The 13301-nt window shown below is 44.4% G+C and overlaps 1 protein-coding gene across 1 annotated transcript in view; it reads right to left on the bottom strand.

Moving 5' to 3' along the window:
* Positions 1 to 3620, bottom strand: part of MYOM3 (myomesin 3) — a 52586-nt gene extending 48966 nt beyond the window's left edge. The window contains exons 1-3 of the mRNA XM_035120310.2: positions 3495 to 3620; positions 2867 to 2941; positions 1278 to 1437 (exon numbers count right to left, since the gene is read on the bottom strand). Coding sequence (XP_034976201.2) covers positions 1278 to 1437; positions 2867 to 2941; positions 3495 to 3601 — 342 coding nt within the window. The 5' untranslated portion in view covers positions 3602 to 3620. The remainder of the gene's footprint in view (positions 1 to 1277; positions 1438 to 2866; positions 2942 to 3494) is intronic.
* Positions 3621 to 13301: the final 9681 nt, after the last annotated feature.

Below are 13301 nucleotides of genomic sequence, written 5' to 3'. Positions count from 1 at the left end.
AGTTAGAGCAACTTGTATGCTTAGTTTTATTATTTTCTATATCTGTACCCTTATAAGAAATGTGCACCGCTATTTTAAGTTGTATGTTTTACACCTTTTAAATAAACCCTTGAAAAGGAATATTGTTTGGATCTGGAGTGCTTGTCCAGGGTGGGGCAACTAGTCCAGTACCTTAACCAATTGGTCACATACTGAGTGTTAGGCTGCACCAGTGAGTGTGCCTGGGTTTGAGTAAAGAAACCAAACCAGTTGGATTTCTGCCTGCTTCATAAGGAGTAGCCTAGTAACAAGGCGGAGAGCTATCCCTTTTAGACTCTCTGGCCAGGTGTGAGCAAGAAAGGGTGGTGATAGCGAACTACTGAGATTGTTTTGACTGCTCTTCGCAAGAGACGTGCAGAGTTGTGTGTTTCCCACCATCTGCCCAAGTCAGGAGATAGGCTGGGAGGAGCAAAGTAGTAGCCGCCGTTTATTACAGGGCTGAAGGGGCTTCAAGACTCGGAACTAACCAGGAGATGTCAATGAACACTGAGATTCTTTACTGGCTTGGTTATTTTACCTGCTGGTTGTTAACCCACTTGCTATAACAACAGAGTATCTACATGCAACAGTCAGACTCTCTTTTTGCAAACTATGCAGCTCTGTCCCTCCTCTTATCCCATCTAACACATACATGACTTTAATCTGTTGCTCTGGCAGAAATCACTGCCAGAAGTATCCACATGTGCGCAGAGCCAGACATTCCTCCTCCACAAAGCTGCAGCCTTGAGGCTATTCTTGGTGGTGCAATTTGCAAGCTTCCAGACTGGCCCCAAGCTGGTGGATGGATGTGAGTTGAAATGCTACATGGCAGTTTCACTGAAAGTTTGTATCTGCCCAATGAACTTTGCCTCTGCTGATGCTGCTGACTCCGACTCTCAAACAACTCCCTTGAAGCAAGCTGATCAGACGTCTGGGGTCGGGGTTGGCCATCCACAGGACAAGGCCAGCTGGGGCAGGATGCTTGGCGGGGCCTCCGAGGAGTCTGCCTGCCTCCTGCCACTCAGCCGCCCTACAGCTGAGGGGGAAGCAGCGAGCGGACTGTTTGGGGCATTGCGGAGCCTGCAGGCGCCCAAGCCATCATGTCACTCGCAGGAGAGACAAGTTGCTCGGGCGCGCTGCAGGCCCCACGGTGAGTGCCGCCCGACATTTTGTCACCCCCTCAGTGGTGACACCTGGGCCGGCCCGCCCCCACCGCACCCCTTCCTCCGCCCCTGCCTTGAAGCTTCTCCTCCCCTTACCTTCCTCCGCAGGGCTTTCTTGTCAGCTCTCACACGCAAGGCCCGGCAGTTCCGAATGACCGTTTTCTCCAGTTTCTCCATTTCGTTCCCAAAACGAACTCTCTTCTGTCCTCTTTTCTCTAGCTCCAAAACAGTAGCCTTCTGCCTCATTTTCGTTTCCCTGGGGACAGAAAGCATAAAATATATAGCACCCAGATTTCCATGTCCTCTTGCAGGGTTCGGGTTTTGCCCAAGCTAGCAATATCTATCCTTTTGCATTCTCTCTGCCTCTACAATCAGAGGCAATAATGCTTCCAAATACCAGTTGCTGGAAGCCACAGGAGCGGAGATGGTTCTTGTCCTCATGTTCTGCTTGCCAGTTTACCACAAGCATTTGGTTAGCTGCTGTGAGAACAGGAGGCTGGACTAAATGGGCCATTGGCCTGATCCAGTAGGCTCTTATGTTCTTAACCTATGAGAAGGGCTCTAGATGGCGGGCAGCCAGTATGGTGCCCTCCAGATACTTTTGGACTCTCAATGCACATTAGGCGGCTAACAGATTGAGATTGAATCCTGACAAGACAGAAGTACTGTTTGTGGGGGACAGGAGGCGGGCAGGTGTGGAGGACTCCCTGGTCCTAAACTGTGCCCCTGAAAGACCAGGTGCACAGCCTGGGAGTCATTTTGGACTCTCAGCTGTCCATGGAGGCGCAGGTTAATTCTGTGTCCAGAGCAGCTGTCTATCAGCTCCATCTGGTACACAGGCTGAGACCCTACCTGCCTGCAGACTGTCTTGCCAGAGTGGTGCATGCTCTGGTTATCTCCCGCTTGGATTACTGCAATGCGCTCTATGTGGGGCTACCTTTGAAGGTGACCCGGAAACTACAACTAATCCAGAATGCGGCAGCTAGACTGGTGACTGGGAGCAGCCGTCGAGACCACATAACACCGGTTCTAAGAGACCTACATTGGCTCCCAGTACGTTTCCGAGCACAATTCAAAGTGTTGGTGCTGACCTTTAAAGCCCTAAACGGCCTCGGTCCAGTATACCTGAAGGAGCATCTCCACCCCCATTGTTCTGCCCGGACACTGAGGTCCAGCGCCGAGGGCCTTCCGGCGGTTCGCTCACTGCGAGAAGCAAAGCTACAGGGAACCAGGCAGAGGGCCTTCTTGGTAGTGGCACCTGCCCTGTGGAACACCCTCCCATCAGAGGTCAGAGAGATAAACAACTACCTGACATTTAGAAAATACCTAAAGGCAGCCCTGTTTAGGGAAGTTTTTAATCTGTGATATTTGCTGTATTTTAATGTTTGTTGGAAGCCGCCCAGAGTGGCAGGGGAAGCCCAGCCAGATGGGCGGGTATAAATAATAATATATTATTATTATTATTTTATTATTATTATTATTATTATTGTTGACAGCATAGCCAATAACTAGGGAGTTTTGGAGCTGAACAACATCTGGAGGGCATCACATGACTATCTTCTTATGCACATAGGTCTGGCTCCAGAAAATTAACATGTCCAAAGGTTTGCTGGTGGTATCAGTTCACATTCACACAGCAGACAGATTTTATGGAAAAGTTTGCTCTAGTAAGCCACTGGACCTACCATGATTCTTCCGATGTCAATGCAAGTGCGGATGCTATGGACCAATCCAAACGTGTGAAGCCCTCTTCTTCTTCACTGTTGCCCCAAGGTTAAGAAAGCAGATAGAAATGAAAGATTTCATGAATACCAAAGAAAGTACTACAAGGTCCAGCGAGGGAGATATACAGTATAACGGGACAAGTTCAAAAACAAAATGTTTCACATGGACTAGAGGTACCCAAAAAACCCCAGCCTGTTTCTAAATACAACACTATACTCAAATACAGCACTATACTCAGTTAGGGATGAGCGAATCATGTCAATTTCAGGTTCTCTCAGTTTCCCATTTGTCCAATTTTAAATCCAGAATCCTGGCATTACAAATTGCAACTCTGCTCATATGATATGCTGAATATCCAAACTGTAGTGACATTCCCACGGGAATGCTAGCAATCCCTAATTAATTTTGTGAATCTTCCAAAGCTTCACTCTTGGTTTTCGTGAATTCACAAAATTTATCACAAACGGTTTACATTATCTAAAATTGTGGCATTCACTGTTAGCACGCGCGCGCGCACACACACACACACAATGAAAAAACACTCTTCGGAGCACTGGGTTTTGTGATTTCATTCATCCCTTGGCTAACCTGGTCCTGAACTTTGCCTTCCTTGTTCTAGAGCTCATTTGTAGATTTCTGTGCCTCTCCTCCTTTTGCTCCTCTTCCCTGTGGTGGGAAAAGCTTCGGATTTCCATTATGGACACTTCTGGGGGGGGGGGGGGATTTCCTGTCAGAAACAGTAACATCAAACGTTCATGAAAATAACAGACAAAAATGCACCTTATTTAAATATTAGGCAAAATTGCATTGAGACATTTGTATGTATGGAAAAATTCAGACTAAAATGCTGGTGTATCTTTATGAGAACATTAGAAAATAAAATGGAAAATGATGTGGAAAATGTGAAGAACTTGCTTAGAAAAAAATGAGAAACCGAGAGAACTGAAAATTGACGAATTCACCCATCTCTGTTGAAGAAGACATACACTAATTCATTCATTCATTCAGTTAATTAGTTATTTGCTTTATCTTGCCCAGGATAACCCAAAGCAATTTACAACCAAACAGACAATAAGCCCCACCTAGATATGTTAAAATCAATATAAATTATTCAGGTGAATTATCTCAGAAATCACTCAAAATACTTGTTAGACAACACAGTCTCCAAATCTGTAAAATGAAACTCCCATTTAACTCACTGGATTTAAATAGGTTTTTTGTGTTTGGCATGATGGTTTTATTGTGTGTCTCAAGTTCTGTTTGGAAGATGCATTTTCTGTTTTAATTAGAACATCTGAGGCTAATACTTTTAATAAATTGTTTACGCTTGAATGCAAGTAACGGGTTTTAAAATAGCCCATGTGTTAAACTGTTGCAGTGAACACAAAACACCCAGACTTAACTGTGCATGTGTCCCCATCACTCTTGCATAAACAGAGCTCAGGCAAGAGGAAGTATCAGAACTGCAGCAAGTGGAAAGACAATTGTCTTAAATTCGGGATGAAAATAACACTTAGCAGCTGTGAAATGGATATAAATAAATTAGTAGGTATTCTTTAGTATTACATTATAGACTTTATTTAGATTTTATTAAGAAATTATTTAGACTTTACATTATAAAAAATGAGGTTATTGCTTCTTTAGCCCAGAATCCCAGGTGTGTAACCTGATATCTGTAACACCTAGCACTGGGGCCACCAACCCAGTGCCCTTGAAGGGTTATATTGGAGCTGCTGGGCAAGTTCCCCAGACTCTGAGCTTTCATTTTAAAAAAAGACATCAGTCTCTAGCCCTCCTAGAAATAAAGTTATGGGGTAATATGTGCAGGTATCTTCAAAATAACTTCTGCGAAAAGGGAGTGCAATGTGGGGACACACACACACACACACCTCTGTTGTTATTAGATAGCAATAGCAAAAGTGCATGCATTAACTGTTAAACCACCCTGAGAATTATAGCTTTGTGAGGAGACCAGGGGTCGTCTCATAAATCTTGCCATGCTTAATCCCAGAGTCACCTGTGAGAACAGGATGCTAGACTAGGTAGGCCATTGGACTGATCCACTTAGGTGCTGTTTGCGTTCTTATGTTAATAAACTATAGTGGCCAGAATTCTTTGGGGGAAATCACAAAGGTTTAAAGTGATATGATGCAGCTTTAAATATATAGTACTAAGGAGCTATTGCGGGCTCCACAAAATTCATTTTCACTAAAGAAAGAATGTTGCCGCCCACAAAACAGGCAATCACCTATATACCCACCAAAACAAAACACAGACCAAAGAAGCAGGCAAAAGACACACACACACGCTGCCCCATATCAGGCACTTCCCTAAACAGCCACCAGTAAAGAGTCAACAATTTTAAAAACTGGAAGGGGAGAGGCTGTTGCCAGGCACCAAGTGGGAGGGCATTCAATGATGCCATTTCTGGGACTCCAGCAATATACTCATGAGCAAGTCCTCTTGACGTACTCAAAAACAAATGCCTTCATCTTGAAGGATTTGCTGTACTCTGGTATACATTGCTAGATGATTTAACAAGAACACGAAGTTCAGAAGCTGAGAACATGCAGTATGCTCCACTGATTTGTAACAAGGGTCACCCCGTAAATACCTACCTACTTACATGCATGCATACAGGAGAGGCTAATTCTGTGTGGAGAGGGATGACGAGGGTCTGACAATTTTTGTTTCTTCCCCCTCCTCCCAGTCTTAAGTTCAGTCCTTCACGTTTCTTCAACAGTATGCAATCTTTCTTTTAGAAGTCACCATGAAAAGTCATCAGCATTTTAGTGCAAATTTCTCCTAATATTAAAATTCGCCTAATATATACATTTTTGCAAAGCATTTTCCCACTAACGGAACCTTTTATGCATCATATTTTCACCAATTTATGCATTTATGTCAGGGCCTGCCCAGCCATTAGGACAGGCGAGGCCACCATCTCAAGCAATGGAAACCCCCGCAGTGGCAGTGGCTGAAAGATATTCTCTTACCTTTGCCTCCATTAGATTTTTTAAAAAGCCCCCTACACCTTCTTTAGCACCACCACTCTCTTTTGCGTCGCCATTGGCAGAAGCTGGTGCTCAGTCAGAGCAAACTCCTCTTTTCATTGGCTAGCAGTACAGCAGGTGGGTGTTGCTGTGACCTTAGCTGTGGCCACTTGAAACATTGCTGTTGCCGTTGAATTAGAGGCATTAAAGACGAAACAGTGTGGTGCAGCAACTCTGAAGGTGCTTACATGCTGTGGACCATTGTTCATACATTGTACTGTCATACTGAGAAATAAAGGAGAACACTGGGTCCTGGCTGAGGTTTTGGAGCAATGAGAGGTGGGCGGGTGATGGGGGAGGGGAGAGAACCAGCATGAAGATCGGGCAGGTGGTGGCCAGGAATAGTGCAGAGATCAGGTGGGAGAAGGAGCATGGAGATTGGGCGGATGGGGAGGAGCAGGAAGATCAGGTGGGAGGAAAGGTAGGGCATATGTCTCGCTTTGCCCTCCTGAAATGTTGGAGGGTATGAGAGCAAGCAAACAGATGTGCAGACCCTGAAGTGGAAATTATAGCTGCTTCGCTCCTCCTCCAGTCATTCCTTTTCGATAAATACTTTGGCTATACACTCAAACTGGGGGTTTGCTCTCCTTGGAGGCAAGTGAGGAGAGACAAGGTGGGGAAGTTAATAAATTTAGTGGGTTTTGAGATGGAAGCGCCAATGGAAACACTCTTTGTCCATGACACTTGTTGCAGCCTCTGGGAAGGTGGTTCAGCCGTTTTGGGCAGCCATGGTTTAGTATCTTGCGACTGAGTAGTCTTGGGGTGCGATTCAACGGCGTGCTAATATGGTCTTTCCATCAGCTCAAGCACTTCTCCTCCCCACGTACTGTTTTGGTGGTTCTCACCACCCAGAGCAGATTTGGGGTGGGGGAAGCAGAGCGGGAGGACAGCCCCATTCTTCTAGCAGGGGTCCTTGTCCTAGCTTTTGTTAGTGCACCACGTTGGCTGAATCTGGTGCTGAATCTGGTGCACAATTGTCCCCATTGCTCCTGCCCTCTCTTGCCAATCAAGACATCCAGTTCCATAGTGTGCCCTTTCATCTGATCAGCAAATTAGAGTTGGCACATGCGCTGCAAACTGGGATTGTAAAACTAGGATTGGTGATGCTGCCCTATGATCCACAACACTCCGTTGCTTCACAGGGTGGTTTCGGTGTAAGATGTGTGAAGTATGACAGAAATGATAAATCACAATAATCAAAGAGATCTGAGCTAAATAAAAGAGCAGAGCATTCTTTTTAGTTCAAAAATGGAGGAACCACATTTCCCTTCCATGCTAAATTAAACTTATATTAAATTTAAAACGGAGCAGAAGAATTCTTGTGAAACAAGATATAAGAATAGCAGCAACAATGAAAATCAGCTAGTCTTTCATACGACAAGAATCACAAGCAATCTTTAAAGCAAGATACAAGCTTGGGGCAGCCAGCAGGAATCACGTACCTTCCCTGAAGTGGGGGGAATCTTCTAAATCTTGACTTTGCTATCCCAGTGTAGAGAAAAATCAGAGAGCAGGTTGGCAAGGGTGCTAGTCTTGAAGAAGAGAGATAAAGGACAAAGGAAGGATGCCTTCCCCCGCTTGATGGCATTAAGAATGACTGTCCTGGGAAGAATGTGTCCAAGGGTAAAGTGCCCACCCTTGCAGCCTTAAATATAGCATTATCTCATGTCATTTCAATGACAATGGAGAAAACTATCTAGGATTTATGATCCTCAAACAGCTCTCTGCACGGGTAAAGCAAGATCACTTTTCTAGGTCAGAAGTATTCATGGCCATTGTCAAAGCAGAACAAGGAAGAAAAGCTGCAGGCTGATTTTCCAGGCCCAGAATCTACGGATTTCTTCTGTTTGGGCTCCCAGAAAGACTTATTTGCACAAATTTTAGCCAATGAACAAATCTGTGGATTCGTGCTCTGTGTGTTAGAGGCGAATCAAGGCGGGGGGGGGGGAGAGCAGGGCTCCTCCAGATTACCTGTTTATTGAACATTCATCTCGATTGCTTGCACAATGCTTATGTGCAAAGCAGGGTTTTATTGACAGTTGTAGACACAGTATGCCTCTGAATACCAGGTGCTGGAAACTGCAGGAGGGGAGAATGTTCTTGTGCTTGAATCCTACTTGCAGGCTTCCCGCAGGCACCTGGCTGACCACTGTGAGCAGGGCCAGGCCGGGACATTTTCCTGCCTCCCTCTCCTCCTTGGTTGCAGTTGATAACTGTGGACACACCCACAATGGGGGCATGGTGTTCGCGGGGTGAACTTGTGGCAGGAAGAGTGGCCATGGTGTTCGCGGGGCATGCCTGTGGCAGAGGAGGCAGTGGGGGGAGGGCACCAGCCACAGTGGCCGGGAACAAGGGTGTGGCATTGGCAGCGAGTGGCATGCTCCTTGGGCTCAGATCTGTTGCCTGAAGTGACTACTACATATCGCCTCATGGGATGGCTTGCCCTGACTCTGAGAACAGGGCATTTATTTTTAAATGTTTTAAACGGTTTTCATTGATAATTTCAATGTTTTACTACAATCAGGTGGCATATACGTTTTGTTAAATAAATAAATAAATTGTGCTGGACCTCCTTGTATCTGGGGGAAGTCAGGAGTTGTCCTTCTTTAAATACCTGAATGAATGGACCTGCCCTGGAAGGTTGTGGACTCATTAGAGGGGTTTTTTTTAAAGAGGAGTCTGGATTGCCAACCATGAGGTTGGACTGGCTGCCCTTCCAGGATCTTTTTCAACTGTATATGATTCTAAGAGAAGGGCTGATGGGAGTTGTAGTCCATAACATCTTTGGGGGGGGGGGCAAAGACTCCTTATCACTACAAATTTATAAGAAAACAAAGAAAAAAGGACAGCCACGCCTGAACCAGAAGCCTTCGCCTTTCGTAATTCTGGAGGGTGGCCTGGGTTGAAACAAACAAACAAACAAACAAACAGTTTGCTGGAGTCCCTGATAATACCTAATTCAAAGGTGGGCCCACAGGTGAACTTTCCATTTTGTATCACTCCTTAAAATGGAAGGCCTCCCCCCCCAGTGGCCTTCCATTGGTGGTTCTGTGCGTGAGGTTTCCTTTTTAAAAAGTGAGAAGGAACAGGCTCCGCCGTGGCATTTAATCACTGGCTGAGTGGCATCACCTGGCATGCTGCTGACATGGGATCCCCCGGGCTATTGCTCAGAAAAGCATCCCGCATCAAGAGCTTGGAACGCGGCCCCTGGCAGGGCAGCCTGCACCCTTTAAAGCCCCGTCCTTCCATGGAAAGCAACAGGTGGCCGGCTGGGCTGTCAGCAACATCTGCAGCTGCTTGCCCAGGGTCAGGGAAGGAGGAAATGGACTGATGATGATCCCACTAAACGTTTTCCCAAGCTTCAGACAGCGGAGCATGCCCCTTCCTTTAGGGTCGCCACCACTCAGCCTATCTCTTGACAAGGGATGTGTGGATTTCAGTTTCTCCCACTTATTCATTTTTCCAGGCCGGTTCTCTACATTTTCGCATGTTTGTGGTTTTTGTTTTAAAGAGTCCTCGTGGAAATTCATCAACCTTTTTGCGCAAATTTATTCAAATAAGCACATTTTTGTGTGTAGCTTTGACCAGTGCTTACATTTGTGCAAGCAATTTTCCCCAATGTAATGTGTTTTGGTATGTTACTTTCACTGGTATATGCATTTATATGCCCATTGGGGCTGAGCCATACCCATATATCTAAAGTGCACTTAGCACACTTTTAAAGCACACAACGACTCGAAAGAAATATTTGTGGGGAAGCTATGTGCACTAAATGTGCTGGAAATATAAGTTGCGGCTGTGGCCTGCTGCTATTTACTAGATATCTATGTAGCAAAGATTATTTATTTTCATATACTGCTTTAGGTCATAAGTTGCCAACAGAGGCCTTCTCTGCAGGATCCTGTTCCCCACCCTCCCTAGCTGAAATTAGGCTTGGAAGAAGTGTTCTACTTTGGTTAAGGCTTGTTTCAAATATAATTGCAGCTTGTGTTCCTCCACTTTGCAAACGTACCCATGGGCCCCAAACATTTGGCATTCCCTGCTTTAAGGCATGTTAGTGACATGATGTTTTTTCACTTGGTGCAATATCTGACTCATACTTAATGGGCCATGTTTTATAACCTCTAGGACGGTTCCTATCTTTGTATCTCGTAGATGCTAAAGCATGCTCCAGCAAGCTCAGAAGGCCTTCCCGCCTACTGAAGAGACTTTTTCAACCACTTCCAGAATGTTCATTTTCATAGCTCTCCCTAACTCACGGGGAAACTGTACATAAATATTGATTTATTCGATGTTTATTGTTAATTTTGGACCCCTCCTTTCAACCAAAGAGTGTTCAAGGCAGCTACCAAACAGTAAGATAAGGGAAATGCAAAACAATAATGAAAAAGGAACAAAAACGGCAGATGAAACATGTGGCTAAAATCAATAAGAACAGCAGCCAGATGAACTAATTACAACATACCAGCCACAGACAAATCAACTTATCAGGGCAAAGTTCTGTCTGAATAAAAACCCATTTGCCTGATGCCAGAAGGTCACCATATGGACTTCCTAGCAAAGAGTTCCAGTTCTCTTGAACAGGAATGGATGAACTTGGCCATTTCGGTTTCTCATTTGTCCAATTTTAGTTCAGTTACCCACATTTTTCACTTGAGAGTGTGTTGTTGTGGTTGTTGTTGTTTTTTAGTCCTCCTGAAAATTCACCTGCATTTTAGTGCAAATTCCCCCTAATATAATGCATTTTTCTATGTCATTTCTATGGGTTTATATGCATATTTTACCCTAGTAAAAATTCCTACAAATTACTTGGCTGGAGAACAGCACTGAAAACGAAGGGGAGCACAAGCAGCGAAGAGCTTATTGGGCGCTGCAGGAGGTGTCACAACTATAACATCCCATGGAAGGTGAGAGGGTGGGGGAGGGGGCGCCGTGTTTTGGTGTCTCACAAGGCTTCAGTGAAATTTTACAGTCTGCCACTGCTGCAAAATTTCAAAGGATGTTGGCATTTTTCTTCCTATACAGTGGTGCCTCAGGTTACAAACACCTCGGGTTATAAACACTTCGGGTTACAGACTCCACTAACCCAGAAGTAGTACCTCAGGTTAAGAACTTTACCTCAGGATGAGAACAGAAATTGTGTGCCAGCGGTGCGGCAGCAGCAGGAGGCCCCATTAGCTAACGTGGTATCTCAGGTTAAGAACGGTTTCAGGTTAAGAACGAACCTCTGGAACGAATTAAGTGTGTAAGCAGAGGTACCATGCAAATTGGGATTAAGATTTAAATGTGAATGGTAGCAATTCTCTCCCCCTGCCACTACTTTTGAGTTCCCGCCAAATATGCTTTAGATGTTGACAGGATAAGGGTGTTGCGAAGGTTGCATGCTACCCCACCCCCCAATCTCTGCTGAGCAGCAACAAGATTCTAGGGGGTTCCAGGTGCATACCCGGGGTTGTGTTTTGTTGGGGAAATCAAAGGATGGTGAAACAGAAAGGCAGTTTTACCACTTTATTCTATACAGTGGAACCTTGAGTTTTTTAACGTAATCCGTTCCGGAAGACCGTTTGACTTCTGAAACATTCGAAAACCGAAAACTGAAAGCAGAAGCCTCAATACAATTGTTGTTGTTTAGTCGTTTAGTCGTGTCCGACTCTTTGTGACCCCATGGACCATAGCACGCCAGGCACTCCTGTCTTGCACTGCCTCCCGCAGTTTGGTCAAACTCATGTTCTTAGCTTCGAGAACACTGTCCAACCATCTTGTCCTCTGTCGTCCCCTTCTCCTAGTGCCCTCAATCTTTCCCAACATCAGGGTCTTTTCCAAAGATTCTTCTCTTCTCATGAGGTGGCCAAAGTATTGGAGCCTCAGCTTCACGATCTGCCGAGGGGGTGCAAAATAATAGTAATAATAATAATATTTTAAAACCTATACAGTATTTATATGGATATCTCCCGAGAAGATTCATTAAAAAGCAACTGTACTGAAAGGAATTATTGTGAAAATAATGAATATTGGGGTGGGGTGGGGATTTTGTCCTTGCTCAGGGCACCATACCACCAAAGCCAGCCACTGCCTACACCCTACATGGCTTGAGGTGGAAGTGAAGATGGAAGAACTCTCTTGCATTGCTTTGTCTGTTTGCTAGTTAAAACAAAAGTGGAGTGGTGTGCTGTGTGTGTGTGTGTGTGTGTGTGTGTGTGTTTGTGTGTGTGTACATTTTATTCTCCCTTGGAAACATGAGAGGTAAAAGGGAAGGGAAGATTTAGGCAAACTCTGAAGCCTACATACAAATCCTCTCCCTGTTTCTGAAATGGGGGCATTTGGAGCCCTAGTGACATTGCAGCTCTGACGACAGATGCTTGAGAATACTCCCACAATGACAAAGAGGATCTTCCTCTCTGACATCAGAGCAATGTCAGAAAAGTAGATCCATTCCATCCCATGACAATGTTGATGCATTTTATTTACTTATTGTTTATTTCATAAAATTGTAAAAATAAAATTCTCACAGTGGTTTACAAAAGATAGAACAATAAAATCAAGAAATATTTACAACCCCATTTTAAAACATACAAAAGTTAAAATACTAAAGTAGCTTAAAATTACCTTGTGCTACATCTGTTGTTAGCAATACTTGGAGTAGAACCATTAAAATTAATGGACATGGCTAATTTAGGTTGAGAGATTTAAATGGGCCTGCCCTGAGTAGAACTTAGTTGGCTGTAATTCTGAAATATACTCAGAGTCCTGTAGTGACTCTTTATTGCAGTTTGTAAAACAGTGATAGAAATGCCCCCCAAACCTCAGGCTTTTATATACATTATTTACACAATGAGTCCCATCTGATTGGCTGATTCTGCTTCCCTCCTGGAGCCTGATTGGTCTTTTCCTGCAGGCCAATCAGTTGTTGCATTCTATGATCCTACCAGCCTAATAGGCTGATTAACTTCTTCCTGGAGCCTGATTGGTCTTCTCCTGCAGGCCAATCAGTTGTTGCATTCAAGGATCCTACTTGCCTATTGTTCTAGGATCCAAGCTTAGTACATAACAAATTCTTCCTTCCTTTAAGAGCTCTTTCAATGTTTTTATACTTGTTCCAGAAAATTAATCATCTGAGTGTATACACCCTTCCATGGAATTATGGAATCATTGCCTCAGGCAATTTATTAATAACACTTTCCTTACATTCCATTGTGTTTGGACCTGGTTGTTTGGTTCAGTGCATTTTGCAGGATCAAGTTAGCTGTGAAGTTTGGAACACAGACAACTCCTCAAAGGGTATAGGCTATTTTGAACTATAAATACAATTATTAGCTCTCTGTAGACTGAAAATAAGTCAGGC

Source organism: Zootoca vivipara, chromosome 6 (assembly GCF_963506605.1).
Source record: "Zootoca vivipara chromosome 6, rZooViv1.1, whole genome shotgun sequence".
Lineage (NCBI taxonomy): Eukaryota > Metazoa > Chordata > Lepidosauria > Squamata > Lacertidae > Zootoca > Zootoca vivipara.
The sequence above is the reverse complement of the archived record's forward strand: the minus strand, read 5'-3'. Positions and strand labels throughout refer to the sequence as shown.